The 15,889-nt window shown below is 55.7% G+C and overlaps 1 protein-coding gene across 3 annotated transcripts in view; it reads left to right on the top strand.

Moving 5' to 3' along the window:
• AGAP3 (ArfGAP with GTPase domain, ankyrin repeat and PH domain 3) overlaps positions 1–15,889 on the top strand; it is a 231,304-nt gene that overhangs the window by 139,109 nt on the left and 76,306 nt on the right. For all 3 annotated transcript variants that reach the window (XM_073334978.2, XM_073334976.2, XM_073334977.2), the window contains exons 10-11: positions 3,174–3,278; positions 8,822–8,990. In XM_073334978.2, coding sequence (XP_073191079.1) covers positions 3,174–3,278; positions 8,822–8,990 — 274 coding nt within the window. The remainder of the gene's footprint in view (positions 1–3,173; positions 3,279–8,821; positions 8,991–15,889) is intronic.

Genomic DNA, 15,889 nt, shown 5'->3' on the forward strand with positions numbered 1-15,889 from the left:
TTCCCCTGAGCCTTCTCCTACCTTCCTGGCTTCCCCCCTCTCTGGGTTCACCAGCCTCCCAACTCCTTCCTCTCAGGCAGTAACTGTGGACACCTCTGCTAGCCCCTAGCGCACCTCCATGCTCCCAGGGAGTGACTGCAACCGTCTTCTGCTGCCAGCATCCTGGCTTTATAAACCCGGCTCAGCTCCTCTCCCCGCTGGGCTTCCGCAGCGAGTGAGGCCTGATTGCACGCTGGCTTTCCTCTGGGTGCAGCCCATCCATTCATGGGACCCCGCAGGCAGCCAGGGAAAACTCGCTGCCTGATCCAGACAGAGCCGGGCTGAGCAGCTGCTCAGTGGGGATGGAAATGGAGCCAGACAGCTCAAGAGGCACCATAGGCTGTGCCCTGCTATCCGGCTTCTGGAGTCCTTGCTGCCCCTTGCTCCAGCCTCTGCCAGCCTCCTGGGCCCAGCGGATGGCAGGGGAGAGGCAGCCCTGGGAGCTCATTGTGTGTTTTCGCTGTGTGCCTCAGGCTGCTTGGCACTGTGGGTTGCATGCAGCTGGACCCACCACTCTTTCCCTCCCCCGCCCCGACCTGGCACCCCTGGGGGCTTGCCTCCCGACTCAGGAGCTGCTGGGTAGCATGGCTGGGGCTGGGGGGTGGCATGAGAAGGCCTGAGGGGGGTGCGGAGAGCTGCAGGAGTGTGTTGTGTTCCTGGGGGTGGAGGTTGTGCTTCTGTGGGGAGGTGTTTGTGTGTGGGGGGGAGGGGGGATTGTGAACAGCATTGTCCAGGGGAGGCATTTGGGGGTGGGGGCTGTGGGCAGAGTCGGGCGGGGGAGGTGTTTGGGGGAGCGGGGGAGGCATTTGAGGGGCCTGGGGGTAGTGCCGGGGGGACTGTGGGTGACGCCGGCCAGTGGAGGTGTTGGGGAGGGTCCGTGAGCCGCGCCAGGGGAGGCATTTCTGGGGTGGCCGTGGGTGGGGGAAGGGATTTGGGGGAGGCTGTGGGCGGCACTGGGCAAAGGATTTGGGGTGTTGCCGTGGGCAGGGGAAGCATTTGGGGGGGCTCTGGGTGGCACCAGCTCAGGGAGGCGTTTGGGGGGCTGTGGGTGGCACCGGGGAGACGTTGGGGGCGGCTGTGGGTGGCGCTGGGCAGAGGAGGCATTGGGGGGCAGGGCTGTGGGTAGCGCCGGCCAGTGGAGGTGCTGGGGAGGGGCTGTGAGCAGCGCCGGGGAAGGTGTTTGGGGGGGGTCACCATGGGCGGGCGAGGAGTTAAAGGGGGCCGTGAGTGGTTCTGGGCGGAGGAGGCGTTTGGGGTGTTGGCCATAGGCGGGAAAAGGGTTTGGGGGAGGCTGTGGGTGGCCCTGGGCGGAGGAGGCATTTGGGGTGTCGCTGTGGGTGCGGGAGGCGTTAAGGGGGGGCCGTAGGTGGTACTGGGCGGAGGAGGCGTTTGGGGTGTCGCTGTGGGTGCGGGAGGCGTTAAGGGGGGGCCGTAGGTGGTACTGGGCGGAGGAGGTGTTTGGGGTGTCGCTGTGGGTGGGGGAGGCGTTAAGGGGGGGGCCGTAGGTGGTACTGGGCGGAGGAGGAATTTGGGGTGTCGCTGTGGGTGGGGGAGGCGTTAAGGGGGGGGCCGTAGGTGGTACTGGGCGGAGGAGGTGTTTGGGGTGTCGCTGTGGGTGGGGGAGGCGTTAAGGGGGGGCCGTAGGTGGTACTGGGCGGAGGAGGAATTTGGGGTGTCGCTGTGGGTGCGGGAGGCGTTAAGGGGGGGCCGTAGGTGGTACTGGGCGGAGGAGGTGTTTGGGGTGTCGCTGTGGGTGCGGGAGGCGTTAAGGGGGGGGCCGTAGGTGGTACTGGGCGGAGGAGGAATTTGGGGTGTCGCTGTGGGTGCGGGAGGCGTTAAGGGGGGGCCGTAGGTGGTACTGGGCGGAGGAGGTGTTTGGGGTGTCGCTGTGGGTGCGGGAGGCGTTAAGGGGGGGCCGTAGGTGGTACTGGGCGGAGGAGGCATTTGGGGTGTCGCTGTGGGTGCGGGAGGCGTTAAGGGGGGGGCCGTAGGTGGTACTGGGCGGAGGAGGAATTTGGGGTGTCGCTGTGGGTGGGGGAGGCGTTAAGGGGGGGCCGTAGGTGGTACTGGGCGGAGGAGGTGTTTGGGGTGTCGCTGTGGGTGGGGAGCTGTTTGGGGGGGCTGTGGGCGGCACTGGGCACAGGAGGCGTTTGGGGTGTCGCTGTGGGCGGGGGAGGCATTAAGGGGGGGCCGTGGGTGGTACTGGGTGGGGGAGGCATTGGGGGGCTGTGGACGGTGCCAGCCGGGCTAGGTGTTGGGGGAGGCATGGGTCTCGTCGGCTGGGCGAGTGGCGTGTGGACGCTGGAGGGCGTCTCTCTCCGACCAGACCGTTTGGTTGAGCGTCTGCGTCTGGCTCCCGTGCAGGCTGTGGCAGGCCCGGGGCGGGAGGCGCTGGGCATGAGGGCGAATCCTGCCAGGGAGCAGCAGTCACCCTCTGAGCAGGCCCAGCGGCTCCTCGCTTCTGGCACCTCTGTCTCTTTGGGAGCCCCAGTTTGCTAACTAACTAACGGGGGGATGTCCTGCCTCTGCTGAGCTGGGCCCAGACCTTCCCAGAGTTTGCTGCCTCTCGCCCTCCCCTCTAACAGGGCAGTGGGGACGGGCGGGGGGAGTGGCTGAGCCAGTTGCTGCTGCTGGCTTGTGCCCCCCGTCCCCACTTGCTACCGTGCCAACAGAGCCAGACCACTGCGGCAGTGAGAGCAGCCGATTTCTGGGCCCTAAGGAGGCAGGTCTAGGAGTCCCACTCCAGCCCATGATCCTGAAAGGGAGATCCCCTGTGCTTCACCCCCACCCTGCAGCCTGTGACTCTGGGGGGCTGGAGGAGGTGCATCGGGGGGGACACCCCTGTCCCCGTGGCAGGTTGGGGGAGGGGCATTGGGGGGACACCCCTCCTCTCGTGTCGGATTGGGGGTGCCTCTCTCACAAATAGCCCAGGGAAACTTGGGAAGCCCGTTCCAGACTTCTCTCTGTGGAGTCCAGGTCTCCCTACCTCACTCAGGTCCAGCGTCCCACGCAGGGCGCTCCTGGGGTGGAGGGGCGGTGCCAGGGACGGGTCCCATGCGGGGTGCTCCCGGGGCGGTAGAGGTGGGGGGGCGGCACCAGGCCAGGGTTTGAGAGTCTCGACTCCTCTCCTGCAGGGCATTCTCCTGAAGCGCAGTGGCAAGTCCCTCAACAAGGAGTGGAAGAAGAAGTATGTGACGCTGTGCGATAACGGAGTCCTCACCTACCACCCCAGCCTGCATGTGAGTGAGCCCCGGGCAGGCCCTGCAGGGCCGGGGGGAGGCACAGAGGAGGTCTCTGCTCTGCTGCTCCAGCAGGTCCCTCGGGGGGTGTCATGACTCCCCCAAAGCACCAGGCTAGTAGCGGGGAGGGGTGGGGAGTGCCGCAGCCTGGGTAGACCCAGGACTCCAGCCTCTCCAAGGAATGGCAGCCCAGGCAGGCACTCTGGTCCCACCCTGGCCTGGGCAGCACCTCTCGCCCCACTCCGGAGCTCGGCAGCATGGGGCCTCTGGCTGAGGGGAGAGGTCAGCAGGGACAAGCCTGCTAAGTAAACGTGGCCCTTTCTTTTCCTGCTTCCCTGGCCAGTCCCCAGTCAGGCAGGGCCCCTGGCAGGAGGGAGAAGGCGAAAGCTCCTTGCGGCCAGGGCCGATGGCCCCGTCTGGGTGTGGAACATGTTCCTGGCTGTTAGGTATTGGGTAACACAGAGGAGGTGCCGTGCAGAGCCTGCCGAGCTGAGCTGTCACTCGATGCATCTACAATCCTCTTTGCGGCTGGCTCACAGCTGCCTCTTCCATCCATCTCTGTCGCCTCCCCACTGCGGGGCTAATGGCTTCTTTCCCGTTCCCTCTTGAGCACAGTTTGCTGCTAAGACAGTGAAACGTGGCCACAGACACACCTGTGGCCCTGCAAACCGCGATGCCCTCTGGACAGCAGGGATCACTTCATGGGGGGCACAGGGCAGCCAGTGAGCAGTGGGGCCCTGAGCTAGCCCAAAGGGGTGCCATTGTGCCCCGGGGCTTGAGGGGTGAGCTGCTCCATGCTCAGAGCCCTGAATCCCTCGGACCCCAAGTGTTCTAATGCCCAGAGCTTCATCACTCTGCTCCTCAACTCCTGGAACCCCGTGTGCCCCCGTCCGGCTCTCTGTGCCCTCTTCTGCAGTCAGTTCACCTCGGAGTGCCACCTCTCATCCCATTGCCTGAAGCCGTGGGACTGTAAAACCCATTCTCCTCCTCCTAGCTCTGCTGTGCCATCCGACTCCTGCTCCAGCCCCCGGGTTCTCTGCCCCAGTCTCCACTCCTCTGACTCCCTGCTGCAGTCTCTCTCTTCCATAGCCTTGGACCCTGGAGACTGGGAGGGAGCTCCATTGGCTAGAGAGAGGGTGTACGCGTGTGTGCCCGCCTGCCCGCGTGTGCCCCGTGTGTGCGTGTGTACCGCCTTTACACTGGGGTCAGAGCCAGCCCTTGTGACCTCGGTTGGCTCCCACTGCTGAGGGTGGAGGAGCTCGTTGGGATGTCCCTCCTCTTCCCCATTGCCTCTTACCCTCAGCGTCGTCATGTGACATTACGGGGCTGCCCAGTGCCGGCACCCTGCACCCTTCGCCCGGTGCTGCTGGACACCTAGGAAAGTACATGCTGAAGGCATCACCTCCTCTACGTGACTTTCCACGGACGCGCTGAGCAGGGAAGTAAAATGAGGAGTAATAAGGCCTGCCTGGCGTGCGCCATGCTGGCAGCTCTCCCCGCCCCCACTAACTCCCTGTTGGGCAAAGGGTGTCTGTCTCCTCCCCACCCAGACACCATCTCCCCGGGGGGCCAAGAGCCCCACTGGGCACCTCCACGTTGTGTTGCTTCCGGAAGCCTGGCAGACTCAAGTGTTGGTGGGCTGTGAGCAGGCCTGGATGGCCGAATGCCCCTTGTGGATGGCCTGCCGCCTGCCCCGGGAACTCTGCTCAGGGGCCAGCTGGAGCCCCACGACACAGGGAGGGGAAGGGAGCCCTGCGGGGGGCTCACAGGCTGTCCTCACCACTTGTGCACTGCCCTGCAGAGCCCAGCAGGAGCCGCTGCCGTGCAGGGAGCACGTAGCCACATCCAAGGAGCGCGCCAGCAGGCCTTCCCGTGTGTCCTTGAGGGTCGCCCTGAGGCGAGCGGGACACTAGAACAGCCTGGCTGACTAGCGAGGGCCGTATCCCAAAGGAAGGATCGCAGCAGCATGGGTCCAGCAGGCACACGAAGAAAGGAGAGCAGCAAATACGGACCCTGGACTTCAGAAAAGCAGACTTGGACTCCCTCAGGGAGCTGATGGGCAGGATCTCCAGGGAGAATAACATGAGGGGGAAAGGAGTCCAGGAGAGCTGGCTGGATTTTAAAGAAGCCTTCTTGAGGTTACAGGGACAAACCATCGGGATGTGTAGAAAGAATAGTAAATATGGCAGGCGACCAGCTTGGCTTAACAGTGAAATCCTTGCTGATCTTAAATGCAAAAAAGAAGCTTACAAGAAGTGGAAACTTGGTGGGATGACCAGGAGAAGTATAGCAATATTGCTCGAGCATGCAGGGGTGTAATCAGGAAGGCCAGATCACACCTGGAGTTGCAGCTAGCAAGAGATGTTAAGAGTAACAAGAAGGGTTTCTACAGGTATGTTAGCAACAAGAAAAAGGTCAGGGCAATTGTGGGCCCCTTACTGAATGGGGGAGGCAACCTAGTGACAGAGGATGTGGAAGAAGCTGAAGTACTCAATGCTTTTTTTGCCTCAGTCTTCACAGACAAGGTCAGCTCCCAGACTGCTGCACTGGGCAGCACAGTATGGCTGGGATGATTTAGTTGGGGCTTGGTCCTGCTTTGAGCAGGGGTTGGACTAGGGGACCTCCTGAGGTCCCTTCCAACCTGGATATTCTATGAAAGGTCAGGGCATGTAACCTGCACCTGAGGGGCGCTTGCAGCTCCCTTCGCTTCATCGGGATATGTGCTCTACCTGCCAGCATCCCCTCCAGCTTGGCTGGAGCGAGGCTAAGCTGCAGAGTCCATGTGTGCAGAGGAGACAGCTGAGAACCATCATCGTTCTCCAGGTGGGGTCTTCCTACAGCGCAGATGCCTCTGTGCGCTGCCCCCATGATCCCAGTGACTTTTTCCTGCTGTGTCCCACTGCTGCCCCCTCCCTTCATTTCCCACCCCACTCTGGCCCCAGCTCTCCTGCGATCAGGGCAGCTGCCCTCGGTGTATTAGCTGCACTGTCCCAGCTGAGTTGCATTCGTGTTTCCTTCAAGGCTTCCTCTCTCTGGACTCCCCTGAGTTATTTGGTTGGTATTGATTTAGTTGGTGTTGGTCCTGCTTTGAGCAGGGGGTTGGACTAGATGACCTCCTGAGGTCCCTTCCAACCCTGATATTCTATGATTCGGTTTCATTGGGATTCGTTGATCAGCAAGTTCAGCTCTTGGTACCTCCAGCCCCAGCAATGGAAACAGGCCTCCTCCTTCCCCAGACTCCTCACTGTCTCCAGGGATTAGACTTGTAGTTCTTGCAATGATGCTCCCATAAGACCTTGTTCAACCCTGGAGTAAAGTGTCCTTTACCCTCTTGCTTGTACTGGTCAGGTAACCCTTGGTAGCCTCGACGTGCTGCTGTCTCCCTGGAGCTCAAGCAGAGCCTTGTCTTGCAGCCCACAGCTGGTGTCTCCTCTTGTTGCTTTCCCTGGAATCTGTGTTCATCGACTCTGAGTTTTCAACAGCTTTGGGCATTGTGCAGATGGGGCGTCCTGAGCTGGAGTGGAGAGCAGCAGCTGATGCTGCAGACAGGAGGGCTCTGCAGGCCGGGTCCCAGGGCTGCAGGTCTCTGGCACAGCTTTCCATGTTCCTTTGGCTTCTTTTCCCTTCTTTGGTGACTGAGTTTGTTCCATTTCATGGAAAGGCCAAGGCAGTTTCAAGTCACTTTCCCAAAGCCTTAGAGGGCAAGTGCCTCTGCTCCTGGGGAAAGCACGCGGCTCAGCCCGGCCAGGCTACGCGAAGCAGCGCCAGAGAGAAAGCATCTCCCATTTTGCAGCCAGTGGAGCCATTCACACAATCACCTTCTGTTAATTCTATCTGCAACATCAATTAAATTGTTTGTAGAAACTAATTGAATGTGGCTTAATCACACATCTTAATAGCTTTCCACGCTTTGAACTCGTTGTTAATTCCAGTAATAAAATGAAATGAGAGAACTAGCTGGGTAATTAGTGAGGAGGCTTGGGGAAGAAATTGCTCTTTTATAGCATGTAATAAAAGCAGCGTGCTGGTGACCGCTCTCTCCGGCAGGCAGCCGGCTAGCACAGCGATTATGCTGAGCTAGGGAAAATCCTCCAGCCCCTCTGAGATTCCCTGCCCAGGGGCTTCTCCTGTCTCCCACTCAGCCCCAGCGCTGCTTGGAGGAGCTGGTGATGAGGCTGTACAGCTCGGAAGCGCTTGGGACCCAGGGGTGTCTGTTGGCTTGACCACGCTGCTCAGGTCGAGTCAAGGCCCCCTAGGAGTCCAGTGCCTGGGAGGGGCGCGTGGGGTGAAGCGCTGTGGCCGTTCTCTGCTGGGGCGGGGAGCTAGACCCCTGGGTGAGGCACTGGCGGAGCGAGGGAGGGCCGTGCAGGCTGGCTGAGTCAGCCCAGCTGCAGTAGAGGCTATGGAAGTGTGACCCACGCAACCCTCCGCCACCTGCCACCTTGAGCCCCGCGGGGGCAGTCAGAGAAGCCATGGCTCCTAAGTTGGGCCCGTTCGCTGCTCTACCTGCCTGAATTTAGAAGCAGAGGATTTACACAGGGCCCAACTCTGCCTTAATCTTTTTGGTGACCTCCTTGTGAACTGGAGCAAACCCAAGCTCTCCTGCGGAACAGAGAACTGCAGCTGCAGCTTCATCCTGGCCAGCTGCTGTCCCTCATCTGCCACATACAGAGCAAGCCCCCAGGGAGGGGATGCTGTGCCGGGCTGCCTTGGGTCCCAGAGCAGGGTGGGGCCAGCCCCTCACTGTAGCCTTCTTTCTCTGCCTCTCCCCCCCCCCCCCCCCATGCTCCTGGGACCTTGCTCTCAGCCCGAGGCCTGTGCCCCAGAGCAGGAGGGACGGCCCCTTTCAGTGAGGGGATCACATGTGGACTCGTGCATGTATTTCTGGGTACGTCAGTCCCAGACTGGGGGGACTGAGTTATGGGGAGAGGCAAAAAGAGCGAAGTGAGTCTGTCAGGGTGGCTCATACTCGCCGTCTGTGGGTGAGATTTGCTGTAAAGGTTTCCCAAGAGAAGAGGTGGCGGCCCAGAGTCTAGAGTCATCGGAAGTGCTGGCGAATGTACCACAGGGAACTCCCTGTGGTTGGATCCCAGGAGCTGGGAGAGATTTTCCGGCTCTGTGTTCCACAGACGGAAGGAAGGAAGGAAGGAATGGGACTGCCCGCTATTCCTGCAGCTCAGCATCACTACCTGGGCTCTGACGAAGGGGCCTGGGCTGTGGGCACTGAGTTCTAATCCTTCCCCAGGTTGGGAGGGGGCTGGCTGGCTCAGGAATGGCATTATTCACGTCAGGCAATGGCTGGCCCTGGGAACGGGACAGGGAGCCTCTCACCTCGAGGCCAGCTGCGCTGTTAGCTCAGGGAAGCACAAGAGGAGCCTGGGGGTGTTTGAGCTGTAATAGGGGAAGTGAATCCAGAGCTCTGAAACACCTCCATGTTGCTTGCTGGGCACCTTGCGACTGTCTGGGACAATCCCGCCCGGCAGAGTGTCTGAGCAGAGGGAGACAGAGAGGCTTGCGCTGAACCTGCTGTCTCTCTCCTGTAGGATTACATGCAGAACGTCCATGGCAAGGAAATAGATCTCCTGAGAACAACAGTGAAGGTGCCGGGCAAGCGGCTCCCCAGGGCCACGACGACAACAGCCCCCAGCGCCAGCCCCAAAACCAACGGGCTTGCCAAGGAGCGGAGCAGCATGCAGTTCCCAGGAGGCCCAGGTAAGGAGAGGAGGGGGGACTCGCCCAGGCTCAGCGGCTGCAGGGCTCTTAGCTAAGTCACAAGCGGACAGTGCACAAGTGGTTCTGGTGTCTCCTCCTCCTCACACTCTTTTCACCAGTCACAGAATCAGAGACTATCCGGGTTGGGAGGGACCTCGGGAGGCCCCCTAGTCCCAGCCCCTGCCCAGAGCAGGACCAACCCCAACTAAACCATCCCAGCCAGGGCTTTGTGAAGCCTGACCTTAAACACCTCTAAGGAAGGAGATTCTACCACCTCCCTAGGTAACGCATTCCAGTGTTTCACCACCCTCCGAGTGAAAAAGTTTTTCCTAATAGCCAACCTAAACCTCCCCCACTGCAACTTGAGACCATTACTCCTTGTTCTGTCATCTGCTACCACTGAGAACCGTCTAGAACCATCCTCTTTGGAACACCCTTTCAGGTAGTTGAAAGCAGCTATCAAATCCCCCCTCATTCTTCTCTTCCGCAGACTAAACATCCCCAGCTCCCTCAGCCTCTCCTCATAAGTCATGTGTTCTAGACCCCTAATCATTTTTGTTGCCCTTCGCTGGACTCTCTCCAATTTATCCACATCCTTCTTGTAGTGTGGGGCCCAAAACTGGACACAGTACTCCAGATGAGGCCTCACCAGTGTCGAATAGCGGGGAACGATCACGTCCCTCGATCTGCTCGCTATGCTCCTACTTATACATCCCAAAATGCCATTGACCTTCTTGGCAACAAGGGCATGCTGTTGACTCATATCCAGCTTCTCATCCACTGTAACCCCTAGGTCCTTTTCTGCAGAACTGCTGCCGAGCCATTCGGTCCCCAGTCTGTAGCGGTGCATGGGATTCTTCCGTCCTAAGTGCAGGACTCTGCACTTGTCCTTGTTGAACCTCATCAGATTTCTTTTGGCCCAGTCCTCCAATTTGTCTAGGTCCCTCTGTATCCTATCCCTCCCCTCCAGCGTATCTACCTCTCTTCCCAGTTTAGTGTCATCTGCAAACTTGCTGAGGGTGCAATCCACACCATCCTCCAGATCATTAATGAAGATATTGAACAAAACCGGCCCCAGGACCGACCCTTGGGGCACTCCACTTGATACCGGCTGCCAACTGGACATGGAGCCATTGATCACTACCCGTTGAGCCCAACAATCTAGCCAGCTTTGTCTCCACCTTATAGTCCATTCATCCAGCCCGTACTTCTTTAACTTGCTGGCAAGAATACTGTGGGAGACAGTGTCAAAAGCTTTGCTAAAGTCAAGGAACAGCACATCCACTGCTTTCCCTTCATCCACAGAACCAGTTATCTCATCATAGAAGGCAATTAGATTAGTCAGGCATGACTTGTTGAATCCACGCTGACTGGTCCTGATCACTTTCTTCTCCTCTAAGTGCTTCAGAATTGATTCCTTGAGGACCTGCTCCATGATTTTTCCAGGGACCGAGGTGAGGCTGACTGGCCTGTAATTCCCAGGATCATCCTCCTTCCCTTTTCTAAAGATGGGCACTACATTAGCCTTTTTCCAGTCGTCCGGGATCTCCCCCGATCGCCATGAGTTTTCAAAGATAATGGCCAATGGCTCCGCAATCACATCCGCCAACTCCTTTAGCACTCTCGGTTGCAGCACATCCGGCCCCATGGACTTGTGCTCGTCCAGATTTCTAAATAGTCCCGAACCACTTCTTTCTTCACAGAGGACTGGTCACCTCCTCCCCATACTGTGCTACCCAGCGCAGCAGTCTGGGAGCTGACCTTGTTCGTGAAGACAGAGGCAAAGAAAGCATTGAGTACATTAGCTTTTTCCACATCCTCTGTCACTAGGTTGCCTCCCTCATTCAGTAAGGGGCCCACACTTTCCTTGACTCTCTTCTTGTTGCTAACGTACCTGAAGAATTGTTTCAGAGGAACAGCCGTGTTAGTCTGTATTCGCAAAAAGAAAAGGAGTACTTGTGGCACCTTAGAGACTAACCAATTTATTTGAGCATGAGCTTTCGTGAGCTACAGCTCACTTCATCAGATGTTTACCGTGGAAACTGCAGCAGACTTTATATACACACAGAAATCATGAAACAATACCTCCTCCCACCCCACTGTCCTGCTGGTAATAGCTTATCTAAAGTGATCAACAGGTGGGCCATTTCCAGCACAAATCCAGGTTTTCTCACCCTCCACCCCCCCACACAAATTCACTCTCCTGCTGGTGCTAGCCCATCCAAAGTGACAACTCTTTACATAATCAAGTCGGGCTATTTCCTGCATAGATCAAGGTTTTCTCACATCCCCCCCACCCCCATACACACACAAACTCACTCTCCTGCTGGTAATAGCTCATCTAAACTGACCATTCTCCAGGTTTAAATCCAAGTTAAACCAGAACATCTGGGGGGGGGGGTAGGAAAAAACAAGAGGAAACAGGCTACCTTGCATAATGACTTAGCCACTCCCAGTCTCTATTTAAGCCTAAATTAATAGTATCCAATTTGCAAATGAATTCCAATTCAGCAGTTTCTCGCTGGAGTCTGGATTTGAAGTTTTTTTGTTTTAAGATAGCGACCTTCATGTCTGTGATTGCGTGACCAGAGAGATTGAAGTGTTCTCCGACTGGTTTATGAATGTTATAATTCTTGACATCTGATTTGTGTCCATTTATTCTTTTACGTAGAGACTGTCCAGTTTGACCAATGTACATGGCAGAGGGGCATTGCTGGCACATGATGGCATAGATCACATTGGTGGATGTGCAGGTGAACGAGCCTCTGATAGTGTGGCTGATGTTATTAGGCCCTGTGATGGTGTCCCCTGAATAGATATGTGGGCACAATTGGCAACGGGCTTTGTTGCAAGGATAAGTTCCTGGGTTAGTGGTTCTGTTGTGTGGTATGTGGTTGTTGGTGAGTATTTGCTTCAGGTTGCGGGGCTGTCTGTAGGCAAGGACTGGCCTGTCTCCCAAGACTTGTGAGAGTGTTGGGTCATCCTTTAGGATAGGTTGTAGATCCTTAATAATGCGTTGGAGGGGTTTTAGTTGGGGGCTGAAGGTGACGGCTAGTGGCGTTCTGTTATTTTCTTTGTTAGGCCTGTCCTGTAGTAGGTAACTTCTGGGAACTCTTCTGGCTCTATCAATCTGTTTCTTTACTTCTGCAGGTGGGTATTGTAGTTGTAAGAAAGCTTGACAGAGATCTTGTAAGAAACCCTTCTTGTTACTCTTAACATCTCTTGCTAGCTGCAACTCCAGGTGTGATTTGGCCTTCCTGATTTCACTCCTGCATGCCCGAGCAATATTTTTATACTCATCCCTGGTCATGCAATTTTCCACTTCTTGTAAGCTTCTTTTTTGTATTTAAGATCAGCAAGGATTTCACTGTTAAGCCAAGGTCGCCTGCCCTATTTACTATTCTTTCTACACATCCCTATGGTTTGTCCCTGTAACCTCAAGAAAGCTTCTTTAAAATACAGCTAGCTCTCCTGGACTCCTTTCCCCCTCATGTTATTCTCCCAGGGGATCTTGCCCATCAGTTCCCTGAGGGAGACAAAGTCTGCTATTCTGAAGTCCAGGGTCTGTATTCTGCTGCTCTCCTTTCTTCCCTGTGTCAGGATCCTGAACTTGACCATCTCATGGTCACTGCCTCCCAGGTTCCCATCCACTTTTGCTTCCCCTACTAATTCTTCCCGGTTTGTGAGCAGCAGGTCAAGAAGAGCTCTGCCCCTAGTTGGTTCCTCCAGCACTTGCACCAGGAAATTGTCCCCTACATTTTCCAAAAACTTCCTGGATTGTCTGTGCACCGCTGTATTGCTCTCCCAGCAGATATCAGGGTGATTGAAGTCTCCCATGAGAACCAGGGCCTGCGATCTAGTAACTTCTGTTAGTTGCTGGAAGAAAGCCTCGTCCACCTCATCCCCCTGGTCTGGTGGTCTATAGCAGACTCCCACCACGACATCACCCTTGTTGCTCACACTTCTAAACTTAATCCAGAGACTCTCAGGTTTTTCTGCAGTTTCGTACCGGAGCTCTGAGCAGTCATACTGCTCCCTTACATACAGGGCTACTCCCCCACCTTTTCTGCCCTGCCTGTCCTTCCTGAATAGTTTATACCCATCCATGACAGTACTCCAGTCATGTGAGTTATCCCACCAAGTCTCTGTTATTCCAATCACATCCTAATTCCTTGACTGTGCCAGGACTTCCAGTTCTCCCTGCTTGTTTCCCAGACTTCGTGCATTTGTGTATAGGCACTTGAGATAACCCGCTGATCGCCCCTCTTTCTCAGTATGAGGCAGGAGCCCTGCCCTCTCGCGCTCTCCTGCTCGTGCTTCCTCCCGGTATCCCACGTCCCCGCTTACCTCAGGGCTTTGGTCTCCTTCCCCCGGTGAACCTAGTTTAAAGCCCTCCTCACTAGGTTAGCCAGCCTGCTTGCGAAGATGCTCTTCCCTCTCTTCGTTAGGTGGAGCCTGTCTCAGTGTTTTACACAGCAATCCTGTGTCTGCACGGAGCCGAGATGAGTGCCCTGTTTGGGCAGGGCCGTCTGGCTTCCCTTCTGGAGACGGGATGGGGCTGAAACACTTGCCCCTCAGGCCCCTGACATTTTTGTGGCTTTACAGTTACATTTTCCTGTTTTAGAAAATGTTTCCCCTCTGTTGCCATAGGAGCCCCGGTGACTGACCGATTCTGCCAGGCAGATGGAACTATCTGACTGCACAAAGTGCTGGCAAATGCCTAAAGGCAAGAGAGTGTAAAGCGTGTGAAAGCTTTTCCATAGTCAGTCTCAGTGGCAGTGACTGGAGAGTTACGGGACAAGAGCAAGTCCAGATTTTCAGACAAGTGGATTTTCATTGATTGGTGTCCCTTTAAGAGACGTTTGGGGTGGGAGCAATGAAAAGTTTACAAGGGTCTTGCTGAACTTCATGACTCCAGCAGGTACTCTCAGTAAGAGCTGGAGGGAAGTTCTCAAACAGATTAAGGCTGATTGACTCCGACATGCTGAACCCTCTGTCCAGGCTTGCAAGGAGCCTGGGAGATGGAGCCACGAGAATTTGGGTGTTGCTGAGAGGAGATTCTGACCTAGGGCATTGCTGGGGCCTGATAGGCTGAGCATGGAAACTGGGGACGTTGTTCTTGTTTGTACTCTCTTAGTGCCCTCAGTGCGCACGTGCCATTCACATTAAGAGGGGAGACAGCCCCTGCCCAGGAGCTAAGAAGAGAAGCAGAAAATCTCCCTCCCACCCTACATCTGGGTACTCAGGTACTCCGGCAATGGCTCCAGGGAAAATCCCCAAGGGACAATAGGGACAGCGTTTATATCCAGTAATCCCCCCCATGGCTCCTGAGCCCAGCAAGCTTCGTGGGCTGGTTTCTCGGGGATGTTCTGACAGGTGAAGGAGGAGATGGTGGTAGTCTTGCCCGTCAGGCAGGGGGTGGGGGAGTGGCAGGAAGTGGTTGTGGGAGAAACCTTTGGGAAGGGCTAAGGGTAATGGAGAAATGTCAGACATATCTGCGCCAGGCCACCTCCACTCCTCAGATGGAATGGGGAGAGAACAATAAATCCTTAGAAACTGCAGGACACTGACTCATGGGTGACTTTCCCTCAATATCTTTTGGGGGGAAAAAACTGAACATAGACCGTCAAAATTTATAGTCAGAACTGGTAGAGATGCCTCTAGTTAAGGTGGAATAACATTTTCCATTATAAGCGCCTATTTTCAGCTGCATAGAACATTGCCAAACTTTATCCCTGTGGACTGAAATATTCCATGTTGGGCCTCTGCCTGAGGTTGAATTTTTAAACATTTAAGCAAAAATGATTCACCATTAGCTTTGCCAACATTGAAGAATTTTTTCCAGCTAAAGAGCTTCAGCACCTTGAGGGTGTAGAACAGGAACTTGAAATTTAGCCAGGGAATAGTCCTGGGGTTAGAGAGATGTCTTTTGTATCCCCATGAAAATCTGTTCAGATTAGGGTGACTAGACAGCATATGTGAAAAATCAGGACGGGGGTGGGGGGTAATAGGAGCCTAAATAAGAAAAAGACCCCAAAACCGGGAGGGTCCCTATAAAATCGGGACATCTGATCACCCTAGTTCCGTTTTGGCAGCGTTATAAGCCTCTGCAAACTGCATTTGCACATGCTCAGTAGAGCTTGTTAGAAACTTGCTGATAAAATCTCTTGAACATTCCTTCCACTCTGAGCAGGCTTGTTGGCCCCCAAAGCTGGAGCTTGTGACAGGACAGCCTGTGCATTCCTAGCCTCTGAGTGCTCGACTTTGCAACCCTAATGTTCTTTTAATGCTGTTTTGTTTGCGGCGTTTTGTATGGAGTGATACAGAGAGTAGAGAATGCAACCAGGGACAAGCCCATTGCTGAGGCCAAGTGTAAGGTCTATTAACAGTTTTTAGTATCTAATTAAATGCAGATAACTTGCGTTAATGAAGCATTAAGGGTGAGCAATCGAGTCAGGAATTTCCCAAAGTGAGGGTTGCTGTCCCATGTTAACTCACCCAGTTTGCATTTCCTGTCTGTGCATTCATCACAGACAGTGATACTTTACAGGGTTACAACGAACAAGGCAAATCCCCACCCCTGGGATTGGAGCAGGTTAGAAAAGGGTTTTTTTTCTTTCACTTTTGGTTTGAAACTGAAAACAGGCTGACCTGTTTTGCTCAGACATACCCCAGACCATGCCCTCAAGGGAAGCCTGGGAGCTGTCAGACCAGGGGGAATTTGACAAAGTTCTGATCTCTCCACCATCCTCCATCTGAGCTACCTCTCAGATCTGCCCCAGGTGTGTCCTTGTTGCCTCGTTCCCCCTTCACTGCCAGCCAGGGGAGCCTTAAATCATCTCAGCCTCTGAAATGACAGTGCCATGAGCAGCCGTCCAGCGAGCCTGGTGATGCTGCTC

This window comes from Lepidochelys kempii, chromosome 2 (assembly GCF_965140285.1).
Source record: "Lepidochelys kempii isolate rLepKem1 chromosome 2, rLepKem1.hap1, whole genome shotgun sequence".
NCBI lineage: Eukaryota > Metazoa > Chordata > Testudines > Cheloniidae > Lepidochelys > Lepidochelys kempii.